General features: G+C 54.0%; 1 protein-coding gene across 2 annotated transcripts in view; it reads left to right on the forward strand.

The window, feature by feature from the left end:
- Nucleotides 1-18,573, forward strand: part of SMG6 (SMG6 nonsense mediated mRNA decay factor) — a 226,925-nt gene extending 208,352 nt beyond the window's left edge. The window contains exons 15-19 of one of the 2 annotated variants that reach the window (XM_002918028.4): nucleotides 366-512; nucleotides 9,917-10,070; nucleotides 13,031-13,242; nucleotides 13,530-13,611; nucleotides 16,788-18,573. In XM_002918028.4, coding sequence (XP_002918074.1) covers nucleotides 366-512; nucleotides 9,917-10,070; nucleotides 13,031-13,242; nucleotides 13,530-13,611; nucleotides 16,788-16,918 — 726 coding nt within the window. In that variant the 3' untranslated portion in view covers nucleotides 16,919-18,573. The remainder of the gene's footprint in view (nucleotides 1-365; nucleotides 513-9,916; nucleotides 10,071-13,030; nucleotides 13,243-13,529; nucleotides 13,612-16,787) is intronic. The other variant, XM_019798350.2, reaches the window with a different exon arrangement.
- Nucleotides 18,574-19,359: the final 786 nt, after the last annotated feature.

The raw sequence follows: 19,359 nt of genomic DNA on the forward strand, positions 1-19,359 counted from the left end.
TTAACTTTCTCTGTTGTTTTCCCCTTTGGTGATTTTAAAATGAAAATAGGTTCAAAGCTTCACTTGGTGAGTGTGTGTATGAGCATGGAAGTGTATGTGTATGTGACTTCTGGTGTGGACCTGTGACTCTCCAAGAGGAAAGAGCCTGGAGTGCAGAAGGGAGCAGTTGGTAGGGGGAGGTGAGGTGCGGCTTCTCTCTATTCCCTCTCTGCCTGAATTGAGGGAAGTGTACACCTTGGGGCCCTTTGCAAGGAAGACCCAAAAAAGCATGGAATTGGAAGTGCTGGAAGGACAGGAGGGTGGGTCTGGTAAGTGCCATGGGCTTACAGTCTCCTCTCTCCTCTGGCCTGCTCCACCACCCGAAGGAGGAGGACGTGGTGATTGAAGACTTTGAGGAAGATTCAGAAGCCGAAGGCAGTGGGGGTGAAGATGACATCAGGGAACTTCGGGCCAAGAAGCTGGCTCTGGCCAGGAAGATAGCTGAGCAGCAGCGTCGCCAAGAAAAGATCCAGGTGGGGCCTGTCTGGGGAGGGTGGTTTCCATCAGGGTGGTGGCTGTCAAGGGCATGACGGGGGTGTGAGTCACGAGTAGGGGTGAGCGGGACCCTCTCAGGAAGAGACTGTCTTGCAGTGTCCTTTACTGGTCCTACCCGTTGTCTTTGTCCATCACCAAATTCTGACAGCACTTACGGTGCCTGGAGTTTCCCCTCCTCGTGGACTGCAAGGCGGAAGCAGGTTCTTCTCAGAGAATACGATGATCGGTGCATATACACCCACATATACACGACTTTCCACACAATTACAGGGCTTCAGAGTGCCCCTAAACCTTATCCAGATGCTCCTGGAGCGGTCACAGATGCTCTCTAGAGCATACCTCTTACCAGGGAAGAGAATGTCATTGCCGCATGTCTTACCAGACAAGAGAATGTCTGCTTGTCTGGATTCCCAGTGTAATGGCCGAGCCTGTCTGGACAGGACACTCTGGACCGTCCCAGAGAGAAAGTGCTTCCTCTCCGTACCAGGGTCCTCCACCATCAGCTCTCTGTGGACCCATACCTGCCCTTGCAGCAAGTTTTTCTTTATGGCTCTCCCAGGTCTGTCCTTTTGCACTAGAAGCTCACTTCCTCTTATCTGGGGCTTGGGGCAGACAGGGAAGAGCCCATCATGGTCCTCCCTTTAAAGACTGTAAGCATGGGGAGGCATCAGGACTCTTTAGGAATGTCTTGTTCTCAATCCTCTCTTGAGCCGCCCCTGCCTTTGGCGCGGGGCTTAGTGCATTGTGGTCAGACAGACCTGATCGCATTCTGGGCTCCACCACTTACTGGCTTTGTGATGTTGGGCACTTTAACTTCTCAGAACTTGTCTCCCCATCTGTAAAATGAAAGTGGTAATAGCGCCTACCTCCTAGAATTGCTATGCGGCCTATAGGAGCCAGTGCATGTACAGCACTTAGCACAATGAATGGCACACAGCGTGTGCTCCTTAAATGGTCACTGTGGTCTGATATTTGTCTGAACACTAGTCAGAACTCTCTCCTGGGAAGGGGAATGAATACCAGTTGGGGTCCATTGTTCTTGAGACATTCATGTCCACTTGCCAATTGGAATCGAGTGTGTGATACCTCTCCCGGGTCTTTGTCATGGTGTGGCTGCCTCCTCAGCCCTTCTGGGGCCTGTATGGAACTGTCTGTTGTGGACTGCAAAGCAACTTCATCCTCAAGCTGTCTTTCTTCCTGTCCTGTGGTTCTTTTCTTCCTCATCGTCAGTCTCCCAAAGGTTCTGTCTGTACTCACCACCTCCATGTCTTGACCCTCAACCCAGCAGTTATGGAAACTGTTCTGTCAGAAGTCACCAAGTGCCTGTCTTTATCAGGTCTCAGTCCCCATCGTAGTTAGCATCCCTATAGCACTGGGCTCTCCACCCGCAGTTAAGCACAAGTGAGCCCTCGTTTTCTCCCTCTCCGTTGGCCACACCACCCTCCTAGGCTTCCTCACCACCATTCTCTTCTTGGTCCCCTCCTTCCTTTCTGTTACTTCTGTCTCAGTGTGCAGAGTTGGCACTCAGCAAGTATTTGTTCAGTGACTTAATAGACAGTAGCAACTAGAGAATCCTCTTAAAGTTCCTCGCTGACTTTTAACCCCATATGTCTGATTTCTTATCAAACCCTGTCTGTTCACTTATTCCCTTCTCACTTATCTGCTCCCATTGCCACAACTGCTGTTCTGGTCCACATATTGACTCAGATTTTAGCAGTCAAGGTCCATGCATTGCACAACTCCAGGGGGTGCTGTTCACTTGATAGCCTGTGAAGGGCAGGTCCTGGAGTCACGTGATACCAGGACCCTGTCACCTCAGCACCTCCAGTACACCTCACGTGCTTTTATCATCCTCTTCCCAGAAGAGCCACTTCCCTGCTCAGAAATCGTTGGGGCCTTTGCTTCGGCAATAAAGTTTAATTCCTTATTATAGCATCGGAGGTTTTATCATCTGTTTCCAGTCTTTCCAGCCTATCTCCTGTCCCCCATGAGCCTTAGTAGCTATATGACATTGGGCAAATTACTTAACTCCTCTAAAACTGTTTCCTCATCTGTAAAATGAAAGTGGTAACAGCACCTACCTCAGAACGTGTGTGTAACGTGCCTGTCCAGACACTAAGGCCCTTCTACCTGAACAACAACACTAACCGTCCTCTCCTCTCACTGTCCCCTGACATGCTCTACCCTTTCCTACTCTTGGGTCTCGGTTCATGCTGTTCCCTCAGACCAAGATACCCTTTATCTGCTCCACATTTCCTGTTACCTGTTGAAACTCTATTCTTCCTTCAATCCTTGGATGAAACTTCATCTCCCCAGTGAAGCCTTCCCTGATACCCCGCAGGAGGAATTCATCTCTCTTTGCTCAGTGTTCCTGTGGCACTGATTTATACTTCGTTTGTGATACTTCTATCATGTCTCATATTACAGTTATTTCTGGACTTGTTCCCCGCCCACCCCACCGGTCCTGTGAACCCCTTAGAAGCAAGTACCCTGTCTTCAGCTCAGTTTAATAAGTGGTGATGAGCATCTGTGAGGCTGGTGGTCAGGGGACACAGGAGTGAACCAAAGAAGTCCCACACCAGAACGTACAGGGTGTACAGTGAATGGAGAAGCCAGCGATTGGAGGTGTGAGTGTGCATGGTTGCCGTGGGGAAGTATAGGATGCCGTGGGAGCGCGTGCCATGGGGGCATGGCCTTGTGCAGAGCGCCGTGCTCAACCTGGCCTCTCCAGCAGCAAGCAGTGCTGCCTCCTTACAAACAGGAGGTCTTGTATGAGACTTGATGTCTGGTGCCTGTGGCCGCTCGTGCTCGAGAAGCTTGTTGTCCCTGTCACCTCCTTCAGAGCATGCTGCTCAGTCCTGGGCACCAAAGGCCTGCTGTGGGCCAGCTGGGGCTTGAGGTTGCTGTGGCCCCTTTAAGAACAGGCCCCACATGTACCACTGCTGGCGGCCCTGCCTCCTGTCAGCCTTCTTCCTCCAGCCTCACAGCCACAGGAGGATTTCTCAGCAGAGGAAAAATTCCCCCCTTCCTTCCCCCCCTCCCTTTTAATGCCCGGGGCCCTTCACTTCCATAATTCTTCATTTTCCAGCCTTGAACGTAAGCCAGACACATCTGTCTGGCCATATGCGTGAACCCTGGAGTCTGTGCCGAGGTGGCTGTAAAACAGGGCCGGTGAAGGCCCTTCTGGGAGAGCACACACATGTGTGTGCCCTCGGGCCCTTGGCTCCCTGCCCAGAACCACGGGGCTGCAGCACTCCAAACCCATGTTAACCTTTTCTTATTTTTCCTCTTTTTGTTTAATTTAAGGGGGGAAAATCCCAAGGAAAAGGTATAAATTGTCCTGGGAGTGGGGGAGAGGCTCCTAGCTGGAGAGGCCATTATTGTTGGCAGGTACCTGGGTCACACTAATACAATAAGGAAGAGAGGAGCATCGGGTGAATTGAGATTGGAGAGATGGGCTGTAAATTACAGTGCTCTGAACTCCATCAGTCTCCAGGGGTGTTAACCGAGAGGTGTAAGGCAAGTCCCCAGCTCCCGGCGCCTTTTACAGATGCAGCAAAACAGGAACCACACATGTTTGGGGAAGGGGATATGAAGATGGAGTTGAAAAAAATCCTCCTGGCCCCCATGATGACTATAAAGTCCAACTGAGATCTGGGGCTGTGGCCACACCCCCACTTCCCTTCTCCCCTAGACTCTTGGGCCCAAGCTCATCTGTGGGGTGGGGGAGGCGAGACCTGGCCTCCCTCTGCAGCCTGTCCCTCCCTGCTTCCGGCGTTGCACAGAGGCTGGTGAGTGGGGCCGAATGGAGGTCAGAATCGGGGTGTAGGCAGCTCTCAGGGCCTGTGCAGCTGGAGCCACTGCACCCAGGCAAGTCCCTGAATACTGGGGGGCCAAGTCCGCCCACCTGGGGCTTTGAGGCCGCACTCTCTGGCTCAGCCCAGGCTTTGCCTGTTGCCTGAGAACCTCTTCGTATTAGGTCAGTTCTGCCCACCTCAGTGCTTTCTGACCGAGTCCTTTTCATTCCCACTGCCATTCTTGGGGGCTGTACAGAGACCAGAGCGCAGGGTACATGGTTTGTCTGGGAAATCGGTCAGAGGTGTCTCAGTCCTAATCATACCCCTCGGGCAAAGCAGTCACTGAAAATCCGCCTCTAGGCATGAGGCGTGGCTTCTTGGCACCTCATCCTGGCCCTGTGAATCCCCCGCCTCCTCTCTGCCTCCATGAGGCTTTTCTGTGATTTGTGCTGCTGTCGGGCGGGGTCGGGTTTCCTGAGCAGTTGCAAACATCCCACCTGAAACATAACAGGCTCTTCCTCTGGCCACAGCTATTGTTTCCCTAGGCATTATGGCCACAGTCTTGCTCTGTAGCCAGCAATGACATGTGTTCTGAAAATAGCTTGGCTCCCCTGTCCCCTTCCCGCCCACCCACCCTCCTGAAGATGCAGTCACTCCTTTGTGGTGGCCCCAGGAATTTCACTCTAAATATAGCTGCAGCCCATTCACACTGCCACCCAGCTGGGGGAGGGTGGTGCTGTGGAACAATGGGGCACACACAGAGCCCCCCACACCTGTATGGAAGCTAGCGGAAGGCAGACACTCAGCCCTGGCTCCTAGTTGTCGGAGGCAGGGTGGGAGCCAGTGCGCTACCAGGCCAGGGGCACGTTCACGCAGGGGCAGGAAAGCACATCAGCCTGCAGAGCTGGGCAGCCGCCCACCCTGCTCAAGCAGTTCCAGAGCCCATTCCGGCTTTGCCGCAGACTGTGGTGCTAGGCTCCAGTTTGCTCCAGCAGCATCCACAAGGTCCTGTCCTCCTACGGAATGGTCAGGCTGTTGGCTGGATCACCCTTAGGCTAGCACAGGTGTCAACTAGGCCTGCCACTCCCGCTCCATCAGGAAAGGGCACACTCCTTCAGCATTCTCACAACAAGAGTGAGCAGATAAAATTCAATCAGATTATCTTTAAAATGCCTTCCAACTCTGAGATTCTGTGATTGAGCTCATCGAGCTCCTGTATCAAACCCTGTGCTAGGTATTATCAAAGAAACTACAGGAAAAGAAGGCCATTCTCCTTGAGCTCCTCACAGTCCAGTTTGAAAATAAAATCAGTCCTCATAAAATGATAAGAAGTAGCAAGCAAGTTATCCTAATTGTAACTTTGAAAAAGAAAGCAAGGATACATTAAGTTCTGTGGTACTGGCTGGGCATCCAGAGGAGGGATCCTAAGCAGAAACTTTCCCATGAGCGCCCACACTGCTAAACTCAGAGGTCGACTGTGCCGTTCCCAAGGGCGGCAGACGGTGCTGCCTGCTTTCTATAGCAAATGCAGCATCTGTCCCTTTGGTTTCTGTGGCTCACGAAGGAACTGCCTGTCTGCACTTTTGGTGGTTATCTCACCAACTCTTCCTATTTTTTTATTTCATTTCCATTTTTCCATTTTTCATTTAAAAAAAAAAAAAAGCTGCCTATGTCATTAAAGAAAAAAAGAAACCATAAGTATCATGAGTCTTATCATAGAAATCAATAGTCCTCTCTGTCACCCCTCCCTATCTCCTGCTCTGCCCCCAAGTGGCTTCCCCAGAAGTTCCCCCTCCTGGATCTATAGGTGACTCATGGAGCTGGGCAGGAGGAAAGGAAAGCGACCCCTGTGGAGTTACTGATGCATGGATCAGGCGTTTTCCTAGATACTTTCCCATACAGAGTGAGCCCAGAAGTTTGCTGTGGTACAGAACTTCTCATTTCTGGTGAAGACATGGCTGTGGCCAGAGAGGCCCAGGGATAAATGACTCCATCACCCAGGAGACAGGAGGAAGCAGCCCCACTCCCTGTGGAGCCCTAAGCAGAAGGAAGACCTAAGAAGGCCTTCTCTTGATGTGACTCTGCCTCGTGACGTGGGTTCTTCAAGTTCCACAGCTCCTGTGTGACCTAATTAATTGTGTTACCTTTTATTTGTAATTCTCAGTGTCTCAATTTTTAGTGGGTCAGCATCCCCACATCATCCCCACTGTCTAGAAGGAACTTAACCTGTGAACGAGCCCTTCTCCCAAGCCTGTCAGCTTCCTCATTAGATGTTACTGTGGATTATCTCCTTCCCAGTTTCCCACCAGCTTGCTCAAGGATGCTCTCATACTTCAGAGAAAATGGGTTACTTAGCACCTTCCCGAAACAGAATTGAGTTCTTTTTTCCTTCCATGCTTGATGACAACTTGGTTCTTATTCCCACTGATCTGATTCAAAGTGTCCATACTTTCCTTGGGTTCTCAGTTCATTCTCCAAGGACCACTGTGGCCCAATCTTAGCTGCAGCAAGGAGGGTTCCTGTGGAACTCTCCTTCCGGGTCAGCACACTTGACTCCAGGCCAGGGCTAGTCTGTCTGAATCACAGCATTCCAGTGGAGCCCCCTCACCCCCACCAGAGGCTTCTGCAGCTTTTTACTCATACAAACAAAAATAAATCTCACTACCGGCCTCTGAACTCCGCAGCAGCTTGCTTCCCCCCATCTCCCCAAGCGTCCCATGGCTGTGAGTGGGGACTTGGCACTCTCCCCACCGACATCACTTTTTCACTCCCTGCGCATCCTGTGTCCTTCTCTCACCGTGCGACCCAGAGATCGGAATGGGACGTGACGGCCGGCACAGGCGCTGTGCACAGCTGCCAGGAATCTGACGGGTAAAATCTGGAAAAGTTGGGAGGGCAAATGTTAAACGCGCGCGCGCACACACACACACACACACACACACACAGCGCCACTCAGAGAGGGCCTGGAAACACAGACACCCACAGAAGAGGGCCTGCGGACTCCCAATCCCTCCTTGGTCTGCCATTCTTTTGAAGGGGACTGGGCCAGTCTCATGACCCAGGTATGACACCCCCCCCCAGGCCCACGGGTACCCCAGGAGAAGGGGGAGCAGCTTCATGTAACCTCCTGAGACTCGTGAGGGCATGTGGGGAACAGGAAGCAGTTGTGTGGTGACTCACTAGGCAGAGCCAGGTTAAGGGAAGTTGTCTGCGGGCGTCCCTGGGACCGGATGATGGCAGCACAGCTCCAACCACCCTCATAGAGCTTGACCCCACCCCACCCCTGGGGAACCAGCGAGGTTGCCACCTCCCTAAGAGGCCATGGCCTTTTGTTCACCTTTCTGGCCCTGAGCCAGAGCTCAGAGAAGTCCGAGGGTTAGAGCTGCCCTGTACCCTGCTCCTGGGCACTTCTGCCCGCCCTGCCCACAGAACACACAGGCGGGCTGTCAGCCCCCAGCCTCCCTTGGCCACCTGGCTTACAGGCCAGCTCTCTCAAGGTGGGATGGTACAAGGTCCGAGGAGCTCATTCTTGTTCGTGCAGCCCATTGCTCTTCAGAGTCAAACCAGAGCTGGGCTGTCATTTCTGGAGGCAGGAAAACGAAGATGTGTAGAGTCGCAGTGGGGTGGCGGCAAAGACCTCACGCTTGCATAGGACCGTGAGCCCCTGCCTTCTTGCAGCCTGTGTCCCTGTCTGTCCTGTCCCTTCTCACCCAGAGAGAGAAAGATTTGGGTGCCTGCAATACCAAGAAAAATGTTCCTGGCTGGATAGAGAACAGCAAGATGTGGGGGAATGAGCAAGAGGAATGCTGCTGCTCCCCTGTGAGGAGAAAGAGTAGAGTCCCTGTCCTTACAGAATGCCCGAGCTGCTGAACAATGTTATAGGTCAATTATATCTTATGAAAAAATAAATTTTTTTTTAAATGCCCCAAGCTGAGTTTACTGGAATGTGTGTCATCCTGTAGTTGGCAGCCTCATGGGGAGGGACTGTGACCCAGTCCCCTGGGAAGATGGCCAGCAGCAGGGGTACTTTCCCCTGATGAGGTGAGAGCAGTAGGAAGACTTCAGCAGAATGGGCCTCTCAGCCACATTTCTCATGCCTGCCAGTGGCCTGTGCCTTCCACCAGCTGTGGTGGCAGTGGCAGCAACGACTTAGTCATAGGAAGAGGTCCCCAGTAGGTCACAGAGAAGCCACCCCCAGCATTCAGAGGCATGCCCTTTCAGTTTTACTGTCGTTGCCAGTGAAACCTGAGCACCTCCCTCACTGACTGTTAGTGGCCAGGCCCGGCACTGTGGGACCCGTCTCAGTTGGCACGCACATCTCCTCCCCTGCCCTGAGCCTGTGTCTCTGTCCTTGCAAGTTGGTGTGTGGCAGAAGATTGGGGGGGTGGGGGGGTGACAGGACTGGTCCCCACCAAGTTTGTGCTGGTGTCCTCCTCCTCTGTACACAGGGGGCACACTGGGCAGATGCCAGCAAATCATTCTGCTGCTTGGCCATGGTCCCCACAAGAGGAAGGAGCACAACAGTGACCATGTTCTATAGTGACAGACATATCCAGAGCCTATCTCAGAGGGCCCCATGCCACTCAGGGCTCTGTCAGACTTGAGAAAGTCGGGCTTTCACAGATGTGCATGGAGCTTCCCTGGAGGAGGCGAACATCCAACAGACAGACAAGGCTTCAGCCACGTGCTTTTCGAGGTGTGGTGCACCCCGCTCACTGGTGCTGCGTGACGTGGTTTCTCAGGGACGCACAGGAGACGCTTCGGCTTTTTATTATGGAAGGACAGCTTGCACTGGTAAACTTGATACCATGCTTATCATTGCTTAAGAAGTGGCTAAGCCAAAAAAAGTGAGTTGGCTTAAAGTCCATTTAATGAAAAACTTCAAGTAAATGATGGTATAGGTTGTGCAGAACTGCAGCAAAGGAGCACAAGTAGAACATGAAGGCTCACGTTAGGAAACAGAGTGTTAGGAAACACTCTGCTGGTGGGTGGGGGTGGCTGTTCTCATCAGTCTTTGCAAGCATGTAAGTTGGGTCCAAATCCATCACGCTGTATGGACTCCTGCTGCTGCGGGTGTTAATAATTTGTTGTCGGCATCACTGTTTTTGTATAGCCTTTGAGTGTAACCTCTTTTTTTTCTCCTAACTACACAGTGGAGTAAACTGAAATAGCAAATGATACATGTATAAAGTGTTTGCACTGAGCCGTACCTGTCTGTGCTGTCTAGATAATGTGTGCAAAACCACTTTCATATCCAAGGAAACTGACTCTCCCTTATTGACTTTTAGCCCAGGGTCTTACTTTCAGAAACCTGTTTTTTTTAAATACCATCAGAGTCCTTTCTGTCCTAGGCAGCGTTTTAGTCACACCCCATTCCTCAGGCCACTTAGTCCGTGTTGATTTTTATTGCAGTACTTTGCCCAGCCCTTGGGCCGGTCCCTCAGGCCTGACAGGGGCTGGCTGTCCCTCTGGAGGGGGAAGAGTTTCAGGGGGCAGGATGCTGACACACTGTGAAGTCAGGGCCCTGGCTCAGCCCCCCGCTTGCCTACTCACTCTGGCTCACTCACCGTTCTGTGTCCCTGTAGGCTGTCCTGGAGGACCAGAGTCAGATGAGGCAGATGGAGCTCGAGATCAGACCCTTGTTCCTTGTACCAGACACCAACGGCTTCATTGACCACCTGGCCAGTCTGGCACAGCTGCTGGAGAGCAGGAAGTACATCCTGGTGGTGCCCCTCATCGGTGAGTCAGGCCAGAGCACCCCTGCACGTGTGCTGCAGCCCCCTCTCCACACATGCCCCATGGCCCTGGGGCCAGGCAGCCAGAGAGCTCCGCTATGTGTGTATGACAGGATTTGCAGGGAAGTAGGGTATGCGTGGGGCAAGGAAAATTGTTTAATAATCAGAGCAGTTCGAATTATTATGGCTGATCCATGGCTTAAACTGCTTGAGCAAATGGACTCCTGTGTCCCAGCAACCAGAGGCTGCATGAGCCCAGCCCTTGTTTTTATCCTTATAAAGCTTGCAGTAAAACAGCAAAGCTGGTTCCCGTTATTGGTAAACACTCAGCCCTGGCAGATAACGGCAGTGCTGCTGGGTGGTCTGGCAGGGAGGCTGGGAGGATTTTGAAGTGGTTAGATGCCTTTGGTCTGATTGTCTTGTAGCTTTTCATGATCATTCTGTTGGTTCGAGGTAGCATTCTTCTGGCCAGTGTCACCCTAAGGCCAGGCTGACGGAAACCCTCCAGAGCAAACCCTTGGCTCATGCCTGTGGATTCCTGCCACTTGGGCCCTTACCACTGTCTGGTCACTGATGCTGGTGCAGGGTCAGCATCTCAGGACCCAGCTAGCTTTCTTCCACCCTCAGGCCAGAAGAGCCCAGCTGGGCTGTCTCCAAGGGACTGTCTAGGCACTGTCTTAGTTCTTGGAGCTCTGTGGTGGGTCAGCCTGAGGATGGGCTTTGGGCTCTAGGCTCCTAATATAATTGATACAGCTAATAAAGCTGATGGCTATCCTGTGGAGGGAAAGGGTCTAGGAGGTGATTGGCTTTTCAGTGTCCCCTTCTCAGCAGCCACTTGGAGCAAGTTTGGGATCCTTGTCCTCTGGAAAAGCTGCCAGACTGGCAGTCCGCCTGCCACGCCACCTCTGACATCCATGCCAAGATGTTCCATTGGGCCTCCCCTCCTAGTCCCAAGTGTCTTAGTGCCAGATGAGGGTGGAAACAAAGGGCAGGAAACATCCGCCCCTGCAGAGGCTATAGAACCCTGGGGGGTTGTGGGAAACACGTTAGCACCACCTGAGAATGTTGGCACTGAAGCAGCCCTCGTCCCGCCTCCACCCTCCCTGTCTTCCTTCCCCCTCCCCATGTGGCCTGGCCAGAACCTCTTAAACCCAGGCCTTTAGACCTAAGGGGAGGCTTTCTGTTCTTCAGAAGTAGAGCAGCAAGACCGACAAGTTGTTCCAGCTTCCCCTCTTCCCTCACTGCGTCCTGGGGTGGGATAGCTATTAGGGTAGTATGTCTCTGTGCTTTCCTACCCCGGGAGATTTTGAGGGGAAAGAGAGTGAGTGGTCACTTTTGCTAATGGTCAGGAAATGGTATAACTGAGAGAGGTTGCTGACATCTGAGGAGCTCCCTAGGACTTGGAAAGAGCTTCAGACACCATCCCAGGCTAGCACGGTTCTTGGTCCCCAGCACTGATTGTGCCCCTACTGTGTGCCTGGTCTCCTTATTCCCGGGGGATCCAGGGAAAGGCAGAGCTGCAAGCCCTTGGCCTCGAGGAGCTTGTGGTTCAGTAGGGAAAGGCAGATATGGTGGGAGGGAGCAAATACATGTGCAAACCCCCAGGAAAGGACACAGGTAGAATAAATAGATGCGCCCTGTGGGCGCTGGGAATTGACAGCTCTGCCACAGAAGTACAGGCCGGCCTGTTTACACCTTCTTCAGTGGGGCAGGGCCCTCGACTCTCAGGGGCTGCACAGGCAATTCCTGTTCAGTGAGGCTTCCTCGGTGCATTCCCACTCTGTGTCCAGAGCACAAAGGGTTAAGCCGACAGCCTTCTTCCCTGCTTGTTTCTTGTGCTCTTTAACCTGCTCCTGCTCCTTAGGCCTGACCCTAGCATTGAGAAGCCCCGCCTGGTGCAGAAGCACAAACAAGCTTCTCCTTTGAAGCCTGTTTAGTTTGGAAGCAGGAAAGGAGATTTTGGGATGGAATACCAGTTTTTCATGTTTGATGTTCTGTTTGTTGTACCATACACGCATCCACCACTACTTCCCAGCCTCGACCATACATTGTGTGGACATGCAGCAGCCTTAGGTTGCTGAAAGCATGGGGTGTGTGTGTGTGTGTGTGTGTGTGTGTGTGTGTATCCCCACATGGGCCCTTTCCAGAAAGTGTCTCTGAATACCCAGACAGTGAGTGCCAGGCTCACCATGGAACAGCACGCTCATGCCGACTCCCCGAGCCATGAATCATTGCACTGAGGAGAGGCCTCAGACCCCAAACTCTCCCGGAGCCCCCAAGGAGTGCATATTTCCCACTTGACCTCAGGCTTTTGGCTGGAATTTTGGAAAGAATCTTCACCAGAAAATGAAGCCGTGTCCCAGACACATAGGCAGGCAGACACACACACACATACATACTCACAAACACGTGCAGTATCAGAGGAGTAGATGTGCCAAGGGCATGGTTTGAAGGATACCAGGGTCCTTGCAAGTAAGGCTGTGACTGTTGCTTCCCACTTGGTGACCTCCCTGCACTCTACTAGGGGGTGGGCCATAGAACTTTGCCTCTTATGAACTGCTGTGGTTGGGGGTCCAGATGGATGAGGGGGAGTGCCTCTTGTCCTTTAGCAGCTACCCTTGCCTCTCCTTGAGATACCCTTTCACTTTAATCCTGTAACTGAGGAATGTGATAGTAGAGGGGCCAGGTTTCTTCCTTAGAATACAGCAGCTCCAGAAAATCCCTGTAGGTTCCTTCTAGGAGGAGGGTGGGGCCCAGGGGAAGTGGCAGAAAGATAGAGCTCTGTGGAAAGTCTGGAACACTTCTTGCCCCCCCAGATTCCCCTAGTGTCATTGGAAGACTCCTGTGGGGCAAGATTGAGTCTGTGGTCTGGGACGGGGCTGGCTGGGAAAGTGAGCCTAGGGTGAAGGCAGACATGATTGCTGATCGCTGAGGCTGATACCTTGTGGGACTGTGTCTCATCAGTGATCAATGAACTGGACGGCCTGGCCAAGGGGCAGGAGACAGACCACCGGGCTGGGGGCTATGCCCGTGTGGTGCAGGAAAAGGCCCGGAAGTCCATCGAGTTCCTCGAGCGGCGATTTGAGAGTCGGGACTCTTGCCTACGGGCCCTGACCAGCCGTGGCAATGAACTTGAATCCATCGCCTTCCGCAGTGAAGACATCACTGGCCAACTGGTAAGACCTGCGGCAGAAAGGGAGAGCCCATAGCCAGCCTCAGAACAGGGTCTCCTGCAGCCCGGGCAGCCCAGGCAGCTGAGGGGGCAGCCACCAACCAGGCCCAGGAGGGGCAGTTCTAGATCACTCTTGGCGAGTTGGACCCCACCAAACAGGACCAGAAGATGTATGGGTGGGACTCTGGGATGTGATCCTCCCCAGGACCCCAGAGGCAGAAGTATAGCTGTGCCTCCTCCGAATGGCGCCCCCTCCTGCCCAGTGGCACTTCTCACACTTTCTTCCTCCAGGGTAACAATGATGACCTGATCCTCTCCTGTTGCCTCCACTACTGCAAAGACAAGGCTAAGGACTTCATGCCCACCAACAAAGGTACAGCTTCGCCTCTGCCTCAGGGTCATCTGTCCTCCCCACCCCCCGCCCTACCATCCTCACCCCTAGGGAAGGGTTCCTTCACCAACTCTGGCCTGGGGAGTTTGATACAAGCCTGAGGCCAGCCTTCTGGAAATCCCACCTCGCTGTCACAGCTCCCCCATTCCCAGGTGGACCCTGGGCCAACTAGGGGTGGACCTAGCCCTGGAAGGCAGACTCTAGGCAGTGAGCTTTCCCGCTCGGCATGCATCCGTTTCCTTTCTTGGGTCCTCAGTGAGTCTTCTGACAGCAAGAATGTCTTTATGATTCAGTGTAGCTTATTCTGGCCATGGTCTCCTGAACCTAGCCCTCTGCAGCTCTGAGAGGACAGTCCCCACTGGTCCCTAGGGCCCACCTCCCTTTTCTTGGCCACGCACACCCTCTCAGTTCATCCCTGAATGTTTACCCTCTGTCAGGCCGGTAGTGGAGGTACTTCCCCAGCGAGTAGTGGGCCTTTTCTTCCTGTCTCTGTGTCAAGTGCTGCGGCACTTTGGGGGCAGTTGACAGTTTGAGGACTGAGCCCTCAGCCCAATTTTCAAGGCCTTTTTGGCAGCCCGTAGTCTTATCTTTGAGCCAAAAGCCCACCCTGGGACTCTTCCAGGCACTTCAGCACCTCATCCTCAATCCAGAACACTTCCCTGCACAGCCCCTCAGAGTCAGCACGGCTCAGGTGTTTTCTGCTCCTGGCTCCCGGGAGTCTGACATTTCTGCCTAGGGTGTCCCTGCTCTGTGTCGTCTACAGACTTCGGCATTCTTACCGCTTGGTTTCTGTCTATGTGTAGGTGCCTGCATCTTGTCTTTTTCTTTTGGTGGTGGTTGCCCAGCTCTCTTCCCCGCTCAGTCCTAGCCCTGGCTTCCAAGCTGGTAGGGAGATTGTCTTCTCTCCCGCTGCTCCTACCACCCGTGTCACTGAAGCCCCTCACTCCTGCCTGAGTCTCTGCACCAGGGGCTGAGAATGAGCCCATGAGGGCTGTTTTTCAGAGGGGTCCTGCCACGTGGCTTGCTCATTCTGCCCCTCAGGGCCAGACCTGGAGCAATGAAGTGGTAGAAAGGAGTCCTGGCTGAGCCAAACGGAGGACCCTGGGCTCTGCCCCAGGCAGCTTCCTAGAGAGGCACCTTCTGAGGGAGAGGTAGACGGCATCGCAGAAGGCCTTGTTGGGAAGTACGGTTCAGATACTGCCGCGGCCCCACCCAGCCTCAGAACTGTTCTTTCTTAGCAGAGACACATTTTGGCTTTGACCTTACTAGTCTCTCCACCCCCCACTTCACCCCAAACAGCCTGCAGGAACCCATTGCCATCCTGGGGACCGCCCCTATCACAATTACATCAGCAACGGCTAGTGTAATCAAACCCCATTTGTCAGGGTGAATTCTTAGCAGATTAACTTGTCAGATTCACAGAGAAACCGTCACTAAATGTTTATGTGTAAACGATGTTGAATTTTAAAATCATGTGGATTATGGCGGATGGGGCCTGACAAGATGACAGTCTCTGGTTTCTAACAAAGTGAAGTTACCAGTGTCAAAACAGAGGATGTTTATTGTTAAAAATGTCTGAAAGTATCCACAGAAACCCCTGCAGACCCCTGCCAGCAATGCCGGGCCTTAGTTGACTATCCTGAGGCCTGGGACTCTCTTGGTCTGAGCCCCAGGACAGGAGCAGTGGGGCTGCCTCGAGCAGCCAGCTGGGAACCCCAGAAAGCACAGCCCGGTACCACCCACGCCTGAGGGGCCAGGCCCAGGCAGTGGAGCCGTCTGAGAGCATCTTCTCTGCTTATGTGGCCTTCGTCTCTCCGTCTGCCCACTGCAGCCCTCACCTCCCACCCATTCTCCTTCCGCTCTTCCCCTTCTCCCACCAGCGTCAGCCTCAGGAGTCTCTCCCTCCCTTTTCCCCCAGAACTCCTCCCAGGCTGACAGCCAGTTCTCAGCCTCCCTGCCTGGAGCTGGCAAGCCTGAAACTGCTCAGGTCCAGTCCTGGACATTTGCAATTGCCCAGCCCCGCCAGCCCCCCCGCAGTCAGTAAGCCCCGCAGGACATTTCCTGTGCCTCACTGTCTGCCGGACCTCCGGACCTCCGTCAGGAAATGCCCAGCCTGGGACTGAGGGGTGGGCCTGCCCCTGAGCGGCCTGACCAGGGGTGGGGATGTCACTTCTGTGGGTACTTGGCCCTGGTTTAAATTCTCCCCAGTACATTAAAAGGTGTGGGAATTCGAGGAGAGAGGTAGTGTGACATCTTGCTAAGAGGTCATCTAAAAAGAACAAAGGCTGCTTGTGCCGTTACAGAAAGAGCTTTAAAATATATAAAATTTGAATAAAGTAAATATGGCTAGTATGATTGTAATGTTGTTGGGAAAAAAGCTTATGTAACAAGTATATATACTTGCACGTGTGCATTAAAAAATCTGGAAGCACGCATAGATCTAGCCCTGGGGAGCAAGACGGAGACACATGAAGGGAGAGTGGCTTGGACTTTTCCTTTCCTTTGTCCTCTTCTGTATTGTTAGAGGTTCTCACCATTTACATCGATTACTTTCATGTAATAGAGGAAATCATTTGGCTCTCACTCAGGGCCACCTTGGCACGGCTCTGCCAGGGACCCTTGCCCTCCTCTCCTCAGAGCTCCCTTGAACTAACCCCTCTCCTCACATCTGGGAGCCTGGATTCACTTTGGATTCCATCTTGAGCTTTCTACCTCTTAATACCTAAAGTATTGACCTCCTAGCCTTGGAGGGAGAGGATGTGCCAGAAGAGAGGAGTAATTGTGAGCCCAGGACCAGCCATGCAGTCCAGGGGAGCAGAAGGAAAGGGGCTTCCTCTGCTCCCCTCAGTTCAGCATCCCGGGAGAGGGGTCTGTTGAGGCCAGTGGCTTGGGCAGATCTCCAGACACGAGGCAGTTCAGTCCCGGGCTGGAGGTGGGGGTCTGAAGCAGAAGGCCAGCCCTGGCCCAGCATGGTCCTCTCTGAGCCAGTAGGGGAGGGGTACCCCGGCTGATTGCATGAGGCAAAGACTTGAAGAAGGGCCAAGGAATGGCTGGCCCTGACCCCTCCCGGGCAACATTCCCCCTCAGAGAGAGGAGAGGCAGCCTGTGCCTCTGCCTCCTGCCCTCAGTGAAGTCTTTCTGCTCTCTCATGCCTACAGAGGAGCCAATCCGGCTGCTGCGGGAGGTGGTGCTGTTGACAGATGACCGCAACCTGCGTGTGAAGGCACTGACAAGGAATGTGCCTGTGCGGGACATCCCAGCCTTCCTCACGTGGGCCCAGGTGGGCTGAGGGGGCCGCACCAGGCCCCCCCCCCCGCCATGGAACCATTCCTGAGAGGCCACCAGGCGCCCAGTGTAGCACCGAAGATGCCCACGTGCCTGAGCCAGCAATCCACCCAGACAATAAACCATCCTCTTCCAACCCACGCCGTGGTCGTGCTGTGGGGGAGCTGCTCCTCACAGAGCCCCTCCTGAGGGTCGGGCGGAAGCTGCTGGGACCCTCCTGGGCTGCCAAGATTTAGCAGGGAGGTGGCTGGCTGCAGTGACAGCAGGTGGGTGAGCCAGATAGGCCGCCCACAGTCTCGGCTTCTCCCTCCCCCTGTCTAGTTCAAGGGCCTGCTGAAGGCCTTCTCAGCCCAGGGACTCAGCCACTTTCTCAGCTGGAGATAGGGCAGGGGGTTGCATTTCCATCAGGTGCAGGTGAGATGATGGGTCCCTTTAATCTTCAGAACCCCTGTGCTGAATGTGTCCCAAGAGGCTTTGGTCATGCCATGAAGAGAGTGCCCAGGGTGTGTCTCTCTGAGGCCTGGATTCCCCAATGGACCCAAGTTGGGTTCTGGACACCGCGTCCCAAACAGCAGCCCTAGGCCCCATCTTTTCTACCCCCCCTACCCCAAACACACATCCATCCTGCTGCTCTTCTTCCTGTCCTTATCATTCTGGGTCCATTACACTTTGCCCCTTGTTCCCCGTTGGATGGTCATGGGTCTAGACGGAAGGGACGTCTGGTCTCAGGCTCATGCTTCCAGGGTGGCCTCTGCCTGCTCCTCTCCCTCATTGGCCTTCCTTTTGCTCTAGTTCCCATTTCACAAAATTTCTTCAGACTCCTCTCGGTTCCCCCCTCCTCTCTCTTCCCTCTCTCCCTCCTAAATCATCTCCTTGGCCTCCTTCCCTTTCTAGATGATCCCTCTTACTTCCCTGATCCCCTAAAATTCTTCACCTCAGGTCCTTGCCATGCAGGTTCCCACTCCAAATCTCCCTCCTCTGTGCCAGGAACCTAATGACGCTTTCCTGCCCTGACCTTCTTTCTCAGGCCCCTGTGCTCTGAGAAGCTTACAGGCTCCTGCGTCCCAGCCTGAGGGTAGGGTGGGCCAGTGCCTGAGAGGGACATTGCCTAGCCTGGAGTGTGCACCATTTCTAGCTTTGCACTAGAAGAATTTGACACAGGGGCCTTTTGGCCTTTGAAGTTTTTGTTGCCTCTTTAACTGGCACCTGTGTCCAAAGCCTCACTGGAGGGGCTTCCTACTGGGAATGGGTTCTCCCAACCCAGGGACAGGGATGAAAGGAACTTGGAGGAAGACAGGACTTTGAGGAGGAGCCAGGAGTCAATTTCGATGGGACCAGAGGGGGAATCCCCCAGAGCTCCCTGTCTGGACTGTACAGCCTCCCCAGAGGATGGGAGCAAAGTTGTACCCTCCCTGAGGCCCAAGATTATACCAGGAAGAGGGGGTGCTATGCAGGAGAGCCACCGGTGGTTTGGGGGTACGAGTCCCCCAAGGGCCTCAGAAGACTGGCTCTTTGGGGTACAGGGTCCCAGCCTCTCCTTTGAGATCCTCTCCCCTGGATGAAGGCCAATGACTGGGTGGGTGGGAGACCCCTCTGTCCTTTCTGTCCCATTTGCAGCACTGGTTTTGTTTCCTTAATAAATTTTTAGTTATGAACGTGCCTGACCTCTTGCCCATCTGTCTCTGGGATTGGGGAGGGAAGACGGTCCAAGCCCCTCTCTGCACCTGTATGAGGGTGCTGTGTCTGGCCCCTCCACCCACCTAGGTCCTTGTGCAGGGCGGAAGAGAGCAGCGGGGTCCAGGGTCCTTGGTTACTGCTTTATTGCTGTTTGGTTCGAGTATAGAAAATGGAAGCGGCTCTGGAAGAGCCTGTGTACAAGGTAGGAAATATACAAACGGGGAGGAGGGAGCTAAAGAGACCACGTTCCAGCCCAGCCCAGCCTGGGCTCGGGGTGGGGGGCCGCCCGGGGCGCATGCAATAAATATGGTCCGGGGCCCCAGGGAAGGGAGGGATGGGGAGGACACCGGCGGGAGTGGGAGACCGGTAGGCCAGGGCTGTCTCAGCCCTCTGACTCCAGAGGGAGGGAAGGGTTGGCCCTGGGGCTAGTGCCACTTGTGCAAAATGAGGAACTTCACATTATCAGTCCCGGGGCGGACGGGAGCGGGGGGCGGGGGGCCCTCCGGCCGGCTCAGTCCCCTCCCCGCTCCCCAGCTCTGCCCGACGCTCCGACCCCAGCGGGGAGATTCACAGTGAGAATGGGTGTGGTCGCAAGGGCCGGAGGTAGGGCTGGGAGCGCCCCAACAGTGACACCCCTCCCTCCAAGAGCAGCACGGAGCCGGGGGAGGGGGCCAACGAACCACAGGAAGAGGCGGAGAAGGGCCGGGGGTCTCCTTTGGTCAAAGCTGATATCAAAAATATAAATCTCCCTTCCCCCATCCCACCCCC

The sequence above is a fragment of the Ailuropoda melanoleuca genome, chromosome 13 (genome assembly GCF_002007445.2).
Source record: "Ailuropoda melanoleuca isolate Jingjing chromosome 13, ASM200744v2, whole genome shotgun sequence".
Taxonomy (NCBI): domain Eukaryota; kingdom Metazoa; phylum Chordata; class Mammalia; order Carnivora; family Ursidae; genus Ailuropoda; species Ailuropoda melanoleuca.